The sequence below is a fragment of the Acartia tonsa genome, chromosome 1, assembly GCF_053477335.1.
Source record: "Acartia tonsa isolate MP-2025a chromosome 1, ASM5347733v1, whole genome shotgun sequence".
Lineage (NCBI taxonomy): Eukaryota > Metazoa > Arthropoda > Copepoda > Calanoida > Acartiidae > Acartia > Acartia tonsa.
Genome location: NC_137260.1, coordinates 53,214,349 through 53,227,764, shown reverse-complemented (window position 1 = coordinate 53,227,764; position 13,416 = coordinate 53,214,349). Strand labels below are relative to the sequence as shown.

General features: G+C 31.4%; 1 protein-coding gene across 1 annotated transcript in view; it reads left to right on the top strand.

Annotated features, from left to right (window-relative positions):
* Positions 1–5,840, top strand: part of LOC145331346 (uncharacterized) — a 71,242-nt gene extending 65,402 nt beyond the window's left edge. The window contains exons 5-6 of the mRNA XM_080176137.1: positions 4,460–4,593; positions 5,195–5,840. Of these exons, the coding sequence (XP_080032263.1) occupies positions 4,460–4,593; positions 5,195–5,296 (236 nt within the window). The 3' untranslated portion in view covers positions 5,297–5,840. The remainder of the gene's footprint in view (positions 1–4,459; positions 4,594–5,194) is intronic.
* The last annotated feature ends 7,576 nt before the right edge of the window (positions 5,841–13,416 follow it).

Here is a 13,416-nt window from a genome sequence, read left to right as displayed (position 1 = left end):
ATCCTTTGATATTCCCAACAGTTGATACTTGACTCAGCAAGATCCCAGAAAAGTGTGGTATATCTAACCCCCCCCCCCCCCCCCCAAGAAAAATCGTCTCTGGAAAGAATTTTAAAATATTTTTTTTTACTTTTTCTTAAAACTAAAATGAACGTGGGAGGGGGGGGGGGGTTTGAGTTGAGGTCTCTAGGGGTGTAGCCGCTTGTTTATTAAAAATAACAATACTGGTATTAGTAGTTTATATTTGTGACTAAAAAGATTATAACATTAAGATATTTTTTATATTAAAAAGATCAATAATTTGAGCAAACATGTTGAAATTAGTCAAAAAACAAGAAAGCTAGGACCTTTTATCTTAACTGACTTGGACGGACAACCATCTGTTATAAAGAAGCTGCGCTATAAATTATTAAAATCTTGGCTTTAGTCACGTAATATAATATGTTTCAGACTCGTTTTCATTATTCACTATAAAACATTTTTAGTACCGAATCTACTCTTCAAATCTATGTACAAACTTTTCTGCCATTGATCATTCTCTACCATACAAATATTTTTTCATCAAATTGGATGATTATTGGATGATTATTATTTATTATAGTCAAAAAAATTCTTCCTTTTAAAATTATGTTTTATTTACATAACATTTATCCCTGTATTGATAATTTTTCATCAGATTAGAATAGTGCCTTTTCTAAAATATTTATGCCATTTTAAAAAAAAATCTTTTGTTATCATAATTTGTTTTTGTAATCAAATAAATAATAGAAAATGTAGATTATGCAAATTTATTTTTTGACTTAGCAACACTACAAGTCTTAAAGTTGGTCTGTTAGTTGGTTGATTTCAAGTAAAGTAGACTTACAGTGTTTGAGGTTGATTCTAATGTTGATAAAAATTATCAGAACAGTGGCTTATTTAGAGCAATTCCATATAATGTCAGCAATGACTTTTTTAACGTTACAAAGTTGATAGAGCTGTTGAAGGTGAGCAGTTATTTTTATAACCTCCTAGAACTTAAATGTCATCCCAATGCTTAAATGACGCACAATACTCTCTGGTAAAAACTACGGGTTTCATTATTTTTGTGAATTACAAAATAAACTGAAGACATTAATAACCTCAGTTTGATTTTAATCTTCCTTAGAATAATTGTAGAGTTTTAACTGGTAGATGGTGGAACCACAAAAAGATAAAAACTCATGAAAAAAATTTCTAAGCTAGTTTTACTTTACCTCTAATTTTCTAAGATCGACAGTTGCAATTAATCCGCAAATAAATTGCAAACTGTTGCAACTTCTCAAAGCCGAAATCAGCCGATACTGCAAAATTAATTTTACTAATTTTAAAAAGATCTTTTGAAGTCGAGTGGACTAATCTTATAAATCCGTAACTTCAGAAAAAGACCGCTGTCGAGAAATGATTCACTACTTATACGCTAATCTTCTATTAATGTGTTGATTCTATGAAATTTGTCTACCAATTACATCATTATTGCTACATTCATATTTTGTTATGTAATATAATTTACACAAAATTCTTAGAAAATACTAAAAATTCTTAGGGAAGGGCAGAACAATAGTTTAGAACCATCCAAGGACTTAAATTTAAAACCTAAACCATTCCGGGACTTGTGTGAAGCTTCCCTCAGAAAAGTAAACTAAATCAGTTCAGAAGTTATTAAAAGTTATAGCTTTAGACAAAAAAAATATTTATATATTTTTTATAAATCTGTCAAATTAAGAGATAGAGAATATGAATGGTTTGTAGAAGTTATGTTTGAGCTTGTTATTTAAATTTTTTCATGTTTTATTAGAATCGTATTTTTGTGGTTAGACAAAGCCATTAGTTTTAAGTAAAATTTCCTTTTTTTATTATTTATTCATTAGAATCGTATTTTTGTGGTTAGACAAAGCCATTAGTTTTAAGTAAAATTTCCTTTTTTTATTATTTATTCATAAATGTTTTTGTCCTAATTTATTATGAAATTTGTCTTTATTTTGATATTCAATAAGGCTTATGTAAAAACAAATCACTACGAAACTATAGTCATAATATTTGATTTTGTTTAGGTTGGGGGCAGAATAAAGAGGGTTAAATAAATCTTAATTTCATTCATTTTATTAATATTTATATACTGACAAAAGAGAATTTATCGCAAATTGTACCTTAATTACTAGTGGGACCTAAAACTTATTCTTTTCTTAAAAATTTTTGCATTTCAATTTTGAATTTGCTTGTTGAAAATCCGCCGTTCCGCATCATAGATTTGTGGTCATTATAGTAGGAAAAAAAAGGTTGATGTGAATTTTATATTATAAATGTTGATCCCAAGTAGCTGGATGTCTATCTATATTTTCGTTTGTGATGGCTGGACATTTAGGGCTTCAATATTCAGGGAAGTTCAAATTATGTCCTGGTTAAATGTGTTAAGTCTTTTTTTGCATGGAAAAAGCCCACCCCCCCCCCCCCTAAAAAAAATATAACATATATTTAAACATTTATTTTTATTCAATTTTAACAAAATTACTGTGCAAAATTTTTTCAACATATTGTGATTTGTCACTAACCATGTGAACTCACTTCCGCAAATTATTACATCTTGAAAAAGTAATAATTTATCAAATAGAAAAAGTGGGATCTACTGTAGTTTAGGGTAAAATATTTCTGGTAACGATCATCTCCAAAAAATCCATGAATTTTAAAGGCTACTTGCTGCCAAACGGCTAAACGTACATATCATGCCAGCACACCTTGTTAAGCAGCATAAGAAGGTCTACAAATAATCTAGGATAGCAAAAAATCCATTGATTCAAAGGGAAAGCTTCATTGAAGAAAAAATCTGTATAAATAAGTCTTTAAAATTATGTGCGAGCAAAACAAATACGTTCCACCGTTTGTCCGTTTGTCCGTTAGCAGCCTTTAAAGTTTATAGATTCTTGGAGATATTTGTTACCAGGAATATTTTACCGTGAACTGTATTGACCCCAAAAGTGTATCATTGTGAAAGAAAAACAGTTTTTATTTTTAATGCGGTGCAGATGATTTGATAATGTGAAACATAGGCGGAAATAAAAATACACCTCATGACAAACTGGTCTCAAATCAGCTTTTTAATTCAGAGGAATTTATTAATTACCTACTGCTTTAGAATAAGGAAAAATATGGCCATTAGCGCGCAGCAATAAGAAGAATAAAAACAAAATATTAAATTCGTAAGATGTTCACTTTTGATCTTTAAAGCAATATCATAAGGTAATAGCTGATCTAAATTTATTTACAAGTTCTTCTTAAAGGTCTCGATAAGACATACCCCATACAGTAGGGTTGGGTCGGATATCAGGCCATTTTATATATCCGACCGGATATTGAAACTATCCGGAAACCGGATATCCGGCTGATTTATAGTATTTTTAAAAGCGAAGCTTTTCTTTAATGAGGGTCGGACCGTCAATAACGGTTAGCTCTTTTCGAAAATTTGACAAGGTTAGAATTTTCCTATCCTATTTTAACTTTGCATAATGATTCTTATAAGAGATAGGTACGACTTAGAAAGCAGTTTTGCAACAAATTTACTTACAATTTTGCTTCGACTCTTATACATTTATATTCTGATTATTCAGTTCTGACAATATACAAGTGTTAATGTCTGTTTGTCCTACCGTTTCAGTGCTTCGCTTTTATAGATGTTGTCATCCTTGTCATACAAACTTAGTTGATTTTAAACTGAATAAGTATTCATTTATATTCAGATAGTGAATCAATTACATCATTCTTATGGCAGTAAAATTGACGCAATTACGTAGGACTCCTTAATATACATTTATCGCATCGTTTTAGAGACAGTTGCCCGCGGATAGTAAAATAGAAAGATGTAGAATAAATTGTAGTTCTGTTTGTCCCGAGTGGATGAAGGTCCGGGGCAACGAAACAGAATTAATTCTATAATTTTTTATGTTGTTTTTCGTGGAAATTTTTCCGATGCGATGTATGATTTTTAGCTAAGAACCAGTTCCAATCCTGCGGATAAGAATCGGATTTGGAGCCAAACTAGAAACTAGATTATAAGGATTTAAGATAGCTAGGCCGGATAAGATACAGGAACAAAGACAATACCCGGCGTTTGTAGAAGCTTTTTATTGTGCCTGAAAAAAATGACGTCATACTGGCCTACCATTGGTCAATTAAAATGTATACCAGCCTGTCATTGGTAATTTTGTCTGCGTATTGGCCTTAAATTGGTCATTTGTATTGTATGACGTCATTTTTTATGGGCACTTCAAATAGCTTCCAGTGCAAACTATTATTGTCCAAACTTTTCAACCAATATATTTTATTTACAGAAGGGGTAATTTTGTTTATCATTATTGGGGCAATACGGATGTGATTGTGTATCTATTTATTATCAATGTTTCATGCCCTAAGATCCTTGCATAAAATAATCTTGTTTATATTGAAGGTCTATGTCCCGGGGATCAGGAGCGGATCAACAGGCTGATCCTGGGCAAGATGGAGGCTGTGTCCAGCGGCTACCAGTGTCTTGACTGCGGGCAGGTCAGCCAGTTCAAGAGGAATATTGTCCTGCATATTGAGGTCAGTAATTGTTAGTCCAGCTACTATGTGACTAGGGTCTAAATGCAGGGAGGGAGGGGACATTGACATACACCAGTCCCCAAAGATCATAAAAACATTTTCTTATGCGTTGGCTTAACAACTTTAGAGACTTTTATTGAATTTTGATTGGTAGGTTTTTTTTCAGTTGGGTGTCCATACGATTAAACCACTAATTGTAATCTACAGAAAGGGAAATTTTGTGTATCATCATAGGGGATTACATCAATTTTTCGGCCTTTGTCTGATCCCTTTAGATCCCTGTCTAAATGTGTCAGTCTGTCCACAATTAAAAGTATATGTAAGGGAGAAATAGACAAGTATAAGAAGGCAATATTTTGCAATTGTTTTTAATTAATTTTGTTATATTCGCCTTTAAAAATCATTTCTTTATAGTGTTTTTTTTAGTTGAAGTTTGGATATACTCACTCATTTTTTTTTATTTAGAGTAGTAAATAAATAATTCTACAAAAAGTTGACCTCAACGTTGGAAGGGGAAGGGGGCGAGGGAAAGGAAACCCTTAAAGTTAATAATTTCACATAAAAATAGGACTTAACTTAAAATCAATCCCCTTTTTTTCAGGCTAGACATCTGAGTGTTGAATATAAATGTGATGTATGTAATCATCCTTGTAGTGGCAGAAATTCTCTCAGAGTACACAAGAAAAGAAAACATAATCACTAACACATGATGTATGTAATCATCCTTGTAGTGGCAGAAATTCTCTTAGAGTACACAAGAAAAGAAAACATAATCACTAACACATGATGTATGTAATCATCCTTGTAGTGGCAGAAATTCTCTCAGAGTACACAAGAAAAGAAAACATAATCACTAACACATGATGTATGTAATCATCCTTGTAGTGGCAGAAATTCTCTCAGAGTACACAAGAAAAGAAAACATAATCACTAATACATGATGTATGTAATCATCCTTGTAGTGGCAGAAATTCTCTCAGAGTACACAAGAAAAGAAAATATAATCACTAACACATGATGTATGTAATCATCCTTGTAGTGGCAGAAATTCTCTCAGAGTACACAAGAAAAGAAAACATAATCACTAACACATGATGTATGTAATCATCCTTGTAGTGGCAGAAATTCTCTCAGAGTACACAAGAAAAGAAAACATAATCACTAACACATGATGTATGTAATCATCCTTGTAGAGGCAGAAATTCTCTCAGAGTACACAAGAAAAGAAAATATAATCGATAACACATTTATATATTCATGTCAGTTAGTAAAAATAAATTTTATTGTTAATAGGTAAGATACTCTATAATTCATTTTGTCTGTCCGTCAGTCAGTCAGTCCTTACGCTAAGGGGAATCGTGATTTTTTCGGCTCCAATTAAAGTTAGACAGCTGAAATTTTCAGGGATTAAATTAGTTTAAGATTTACATATTGGTAGGTTTGCTAGATCGATTCCTAGATTTTTAAGTTTGTCTCTTCTCCCATTTAAGATACAAAGCTGAAATTTTTTTGGGATTGAATAATTTAAAATTTATCCATCAAGTTTCATTGAGATTTGCTTATTGGTTGGGGTGCTAGATCGATTCCTAGATTTTTAAGTTTTTGTGAGTTTCTCGACTCATATCTATAACATAATCTTTAAGCTTTGTTACTTATGGATGTTTTCATCCTTATTTGATTTTTATAAAGTAAGGACAAATCAGAGATTTTATTGAAACCAACGACAAATATGCCTATTATTAGTAGCGAAGCTGTAACAAGCTAACAAAAATATTTGGAGTAGAAAAGTGTTACCTACTAAAAATACATACTTTTCATCGATGCATATTATTGTAAAATAGTCATTGAAGTCAAAATAAAAACTAGTGTATAAATGCAGAGGTAAAAGTTGTTGTTATATGCATAGTCAGACCTACATATCAGTTTTGGAGTAGCTGAGCATATTATTATAGAATAGTTATTTCTCGCATCGTATTATAAACGGCTTTCCGCGGATATAGAAAGTACAAATATAAGATTAAAACTAGTTTTTTTAGCCCCGTGGTGCCGAAGGCACCGGCTAAAAAAACTGGTTTTAATCTTATGATTGTACATTTCTATATCCGTAGAAAGCTGGATATAATATGATGCTAGACATAGTTTTTTCGTATGGATGAGTACCGGTTCCTATCCACCGGATTCGAATGAATACGAGAAAAGGAAATTAGTTGATTTTCTGTGATTCAATAAGAATTTAATATATTTTCAATTGTTAAATGGTAATACATATTTTTTTTGGCGAAATAAATAAATGATACATATTTTGTTATGATTAAATTTATAGGGTATAGTCCCTTTAGTGACATCACCTCTTAAGGGGCCCTTCGTTGTATTTTCATAGTAGCTTTTCTCATATTTCTAGCCCCACGGAAGGCTCTAATCCTGCGGGACAATTACCTAACCTAACATAACCTATCAATAGCTACTATGAAAATACGACTAAACGCCTCTTAAGATGCGATGTCACGTTAGGGACTATACCCAATTTATATTAATAAAATGACAACATTAATAAGTGACATAAACACATAAGCAAGGGTTAAAAAGTGTTAAATACCCACTCCGGCCAGCAGACGGGCGGATAAAATAAGTCTTAGAGTAGATTTTAATAAAACAAGGATGACAACATCCATAAAAGCGAAGCACTGAAACGGTAGGACAAACGGACATTAACACTTGTATAGTATCTGAACTGAAAAATCGGAACATAAATGTATAAATGTCGAATCAAAATTGTAGGTAAATTTGTTAAAAAAATGCTTAAAAACAGGATAATGTTTATGGACATACTTACATTTTTGGACTTGATTATAGAGTTGCTTCGCTTATAATATTGTTCTTTGTTGTCCCAGGAATCAAATACCAAAAATCAGATCAAACGGATAATTAAAACACTTGAAAATTTGTTGTTAAAAAAGTAGAAAAATCAACATGTTTAAAATGGACGTACGGACATTCTGGTAATGATTATAGAGTTGCTACGCTTTCTAAATCGTGCCCAACTACTACAGGAATCATCACGCAAAGTTTGAAATCGATAGGACAATTCTAACATGCCTAAATTAACGAATAAAAGCTATCTATCTCGGACGGACGGACGGACGGACCGACCCTAATTATAGAGAAGCTTCGCTTTTAATAATAATCTTTATTGAGGATTAAAATATTTATAGCAGCCAAGAGAATTTGAATTCTCCCATAAAGAAAATTACTTTTTGGAACTTTTATCAGAGAAACCAACACAAAATGATTCTGCTTTTATCTGTAATAGCAGTTGAGGAAATTACATTTTCCTTAAAAAAAAAGTTGGGGAAGTTGGAATATTTTCTGGTTATTTTAGTGGTTGAAAATGGGTTCAAGGCAAAGGCGTACAAAATGTGTAATCTAAAAGAAAAAGAAAAACCGTCACGGCCATAATTACTTCGACGGTATGATATTGTAACATAGACTAAGTTAGAATGATAATGACAATCTCAGAAATTTTGGATCACGACTGGTATAAAACATCGGCCGCAGCGGAATACAAATCTTTGTGGCTGCGGAATGACTGGCAATCTTTGGCGGTTACAGCATCACCATAGAAGTCAAGTACATTTAGACTAAGACAGACAAGGGCGGCTGCCGAGCCCTGTCAAAATTATTTCTATTATATATAGTTTCATTTTCATGGTATTAAGAATAAGATTATGTTGTTTTTAAAATAATTTTGTATTTTATGACCATTGATTATATCAATTTTTTTGCGGATTTTCTTTTAATAGATAATTAGCTACCTGTCTGTCCATCTACGTGATTGTGTCTGTAGTTTGAAACTACTGCATAGGCAGAGAGTAGAGGTTGTAGTTTGAAACAAGTATTTTATGGAGAAGATCACAGGGATATAGGGATAGGACAATGGCTCATTAATTTACCCTACCCGTATTGTTATATTACTTTTGATAACTGGTGCTGATTGTCTGAAGAAATTTTGTTGTGGATTAATTCAAAGCCCATGGTCCTATCCCCACTTCCCTGGGGGAAACCATTGCGGGGGAAACTTTTTAGCCAGAGCGATAAAAAGGGCGCGGGGAGTTGAAAATGGGAAAGGAGAAATTGATGGCGTTCCAATGTTAGGACAAAATTTTTTTTATTGAAAATTGATAATTTCGCTTATATTGAAAATATCAAAGGTTTACATTCCTTAAATATCATATAGGCAAAAGGGTAAATAGAATAGAATATAAATTGTAAATAATTTAAATAAGATAATAATTATTGAACTTTAGGCACCAGTTAAATTTACAGTCCAATGTCCCACCCCTTCCTGTTTTAGAATATTGAAAGTTCTTGTATTGGCAAAAAGTTCCGTACTTTTCAGTACATATTGCCATTTTGTGATGTGCAAGTCATTTGTCATATGTCAAATTTAAATACTCCACCCCCTCCCCTCTTTTTTTAATGCAAAAATCACCACCACACTCTTTTCTTACCCCCTGTGTGCGAAAAAAAGGCATCTTTAAGCTTTTATAGTTAGTATACAAAAGTTAAAAAAAAAAACAATTAATGGTTTGTTAGAATTATACAATGAAACACAGGTTATTGGACTTAAATATGTTTAAATAAACTGTGTTTGTCACTCTATGTTAAGTTAATTAGTAAGGATTGCTTTTATTAGTAAATCATGTTTTGCTAATGCAAATAAAAGTCTTTATGTTGAAACGATTGAACACCAACATAGATACCTTCAAAGCTACTAAGCTGGTTGGCTTAACGTAGGTTCCAGGAACTTTTAGCTACTGACTAATTCTCTTATATGCGCAGTCTATCTCAAGCTTTAGATATACTTTATCAAGATATAACAAAATGTCTTTAAAACGCACCATTGGTTAGTATCATGAAAGCAGTCGGAACTACGTCGTCAAAAAGAAAATATGGCTGAAACACAAACATTTAGTGACAGACTTTACAGACAAACAATGATGTTTTTATTTAGTCTTTATCATTATAAAAGTGATTATTATTAATGTTATATAAATTGTCTAGACGACGTTAACTTATTTTCTATATTTATTCAAATGTAATATAAACCAAAATTAAAGAAGTGAAATTTTCTTAAGCATGATAATAATGACTTAGTTTAGCTATTCTACTATTAGGTTCCGTCCGTACGTTTGTCCGATTTTCTTTTATGTTTAAAAAAATAATTTCTTAAATTACATAAGACGTCAAAAAAAGTTTTTTTATTAGATGACATTGTATAACAAAAACTTTATTGTGTTGAGCCTTATTTGATTAATAGATTATATTTTTAGCTTTATTTATATGGCTTTATCTTACTTATTAGTGGTTGCGTCCCTAGTATTTAGGGATATTCGAAAGGATAATAAAGGGCAGAAAAATGGTTTTTAACCATACAACGACAAGTTTATATAAATATAAATAGCATAAAACCATCATGGGACCTATAAGAAGCTTCACTGTAAAAGAGAACCATATCGGTTCAATGGTTAGTGAGATCCTACAGACAAAAAAGCTTACTACTTTATAAAAAAAGGATATATATACAATTGTTCTTGTTAACACATACATAAATAAAAAGTTAAAATTAGTGTGAACTACAATGTTTGCTAATTATGATAAAAATGTTAGGTGCAATTATTATGTTATGTGCATATTTGAACATATGCGATGCGCTGAATTTATAAAGCTTTTTAAAATTTAAAACTAGATTTCTTACCTATTTTTTTGTAAGTATTGTCAATAAAACGTTTCTTAATAACTTTTTGGGGCAATCAGTTAATAAACAGGCGGGGAGGGGAGTGTTGTTTTTTTTTGGCGGGGAGGGGAGGGTTGAATATAGGGCAAAGATCAAAGTGGCATTCTATAAAAAGATATTATTTTGAATTGAGAAATTTCTGTTTTTTGAAAAATAATACAATGACAAAGGCTTGAAGTATTGCTTTTTTTCTTTTTATGTTTTTTTTTCTTTCTCCTTTCTTTTTAAATAAAATCTCTACTTATTAATCTTCAATGATATTTTAAAATTTAAAATATGGTATTAAACTTATATACAACAATGATCTATCTTATTATTTTTTATATTTGATTTATTTTGTTTTATTTTTCTCTAAATTCCTTCATCAATTTTTTTTCTCCATCTTTCTTATTATTTACTGATTTCTCTTACATAATATAAATGTTTATTTGTGTTTTTCTTTTTTTACCATCCTCACAACTAAATTAGAGTTTCAATTTTCCCTTTCACAATTAATTTGTTTTGTATTCTTTTTTTTTCTTTTCGTCCTCCTTAAAAAGGGGCTACAGGAATTAAATACACTATCCCCATTTTGGTCAAGATAGTACTCCTGTAGCTCCTGGTGCATATCCTGAAAATTTTCCTTTTATTCCACCAATTTATATTTAGTTAATAATTAAACTTAGTATATATTATTTTATTTTTGTATGAGACTAAACATCATAATGTAAACTCTAAATTGTCAATAGATAGCAGCAATTTAGAGTATTGTATGTGCTATCTCCTAAGCTAGGGGGTACCTGGCAGCACCAAATAAACATTATTATTATTATTATTACTCAAAGGGGAAAATGTGATTTTCTCGACAGCTTTTTAAGACAGACTGCTGATATTTCAGTGAAGATTCTTATAGCATATGCATATCTAGTCTAAACATTGTTTTGTCTGTCTCTCTGCCTGTTGCCATCCTTTACAGACATAAAAAAAAGATGTTTTATGGTTTTCTTTGATTTGTATATTCTCTCTATATTTCTTTTTCTTTTCTGTGACAATTGCACATCTGCTCTATAACTCACTTTGTCTGGTTGTCATGTTTTTTGGGTGCTTGGCTAATTATGGATGTTGTAATGTTCTTGCACGGACGTACATACTAATTATAGAAGGAAGACATTAACAAGAAAGACAACATATAGAACAGCTACGCATATATAACCATTATTTAGAATTTAAAATACAAAGATTTTTATGGAGACAATTAATCTTATTAAATAATGGGTTTATAAAAAATGAAAATTTTTTGGGTATAGTCCTTTCCACGACATCCCTCCATAAGGAGCAATTCTTCGTATTTTTAAAATGGCTTTTATAGGTTATTTTAGGTTAGGTTAGGTTATATTGTGTTAGGTGATTGCCCCACAGGGTTAGGTAATTGGCCCCGCAGGGTTAGAGCCCCCCGCAGGGGCTAGAAATAGGAGAAAAGCTACTGTGAAAAATACGAAGAATCGCTCCTTATGGAGGGATGTCGTGGAAAGGACTATACCCCATTTTTTATTTGATCATAACCATTTTAATTGAGCTTTGAAAATATTGATATTTCAATAGTACATGCCTTAAAAACAGGTTTGACAAATTTTGTAATTTTTTTAGAGTTACTCATTTTGACGCAACATTACTCATGAAAAAATATACGTTAATATTTACGAGGAGGTCTAAAAGGGAAGGGAAAGGGAGAAGAGGTGTTGGGAGTGCCACATATCCCCCCCCCCCGCAACTCATAAAAAAATTGGAACGTTTTCGGATATAATATGTATTCTTTGAAATGTATTCTCTTTTCAAATTTAAAACGACTATTATGTTTAAAAGTATCGTGGCTTAAAAAATCTGGTAAAAATATTTTTCAAACACATTGACTCCCAAGGACGTCCAAGGGGGGGGGGAGTAAAAGGATGATTACTCCCCCCCCCCCCCTAACTAAATAAAAAAGCTTGGACGCCCTTGTTGACAACAAACCATATTTCAATAAAAAAAGGTTCTATATTAATATTTCTGTGATTAAAAAATTTAGATGATTTGCAGAAATTTGATTTATTAAAAAATGAAAAGAAAATTATTTAAATGCCATGAAGATAAGTATTTAGTAGATTTAAATTTTTTAAATAAGAATTGAAAAGTTCATAATATACAAATAATACTAAATTAAAATAAATTATGATTAAAAAATATGCTTATAGATACTTTTAAAAATATTATTTCACTTTTTTATTCCAGTTATTATTAACTCACAATGACGGTACTTATGGTCATAATTAATCTTGTTTTTAGTATGGTAGCTACTCTATAATTAAGTCAAGTCAAGATTCATTATATTCCTTAATTGACTTACTCAGAATATTTGTATAAACGTAGCTATTACCTATTACCTAATTGGGGTGGGATAATTAGTTGCGCCTTTTTATGGGCCAAGGCATTTCCCATATTAAAACAATTTATGTCTGGCACCTGACATAGCAGCAGTAGGAATTACATATAACGTCTTTAGTTATGACGCGGTGTCTGACAGAGATTCGAACCTATCTCCTCCCCGACGACGAGCGGATGCGAAACGTGTTCAGCCACGGTCGATGTTTTTTTTTGTAGGCGTAAATGGTTTACTGTGGCATCAAATAAAATCATTCTTGTTTTTTCACCAAAGTTTATGTAAAATTATAAATGATTTTATTATAGGAAAAAGTAAACAATCCAATTGTTTTAATTTGTTGCAAAATTTTATATGTGAAAGATAAACTTTGTCGGGTAGTCTTTTGGGGAGGGATATATTAATCGCTACATGAATAATCATAAAAACTTTGAAGTATTTAGAAAAAACATACCTTTACAATAAGAAATATCCGTGGCGGACGGACGGAATAACGGACACATGCAAAATTATATAATGCTAGGCTTTGTATATTGATGATACTTGATTCTTTCATTTGTAAAATCAGAGCTATCCGTTGTTAACGTACGGATTAAAGTTGACAAACCCTAAATAAAGAAAATCTTTGTTTCAA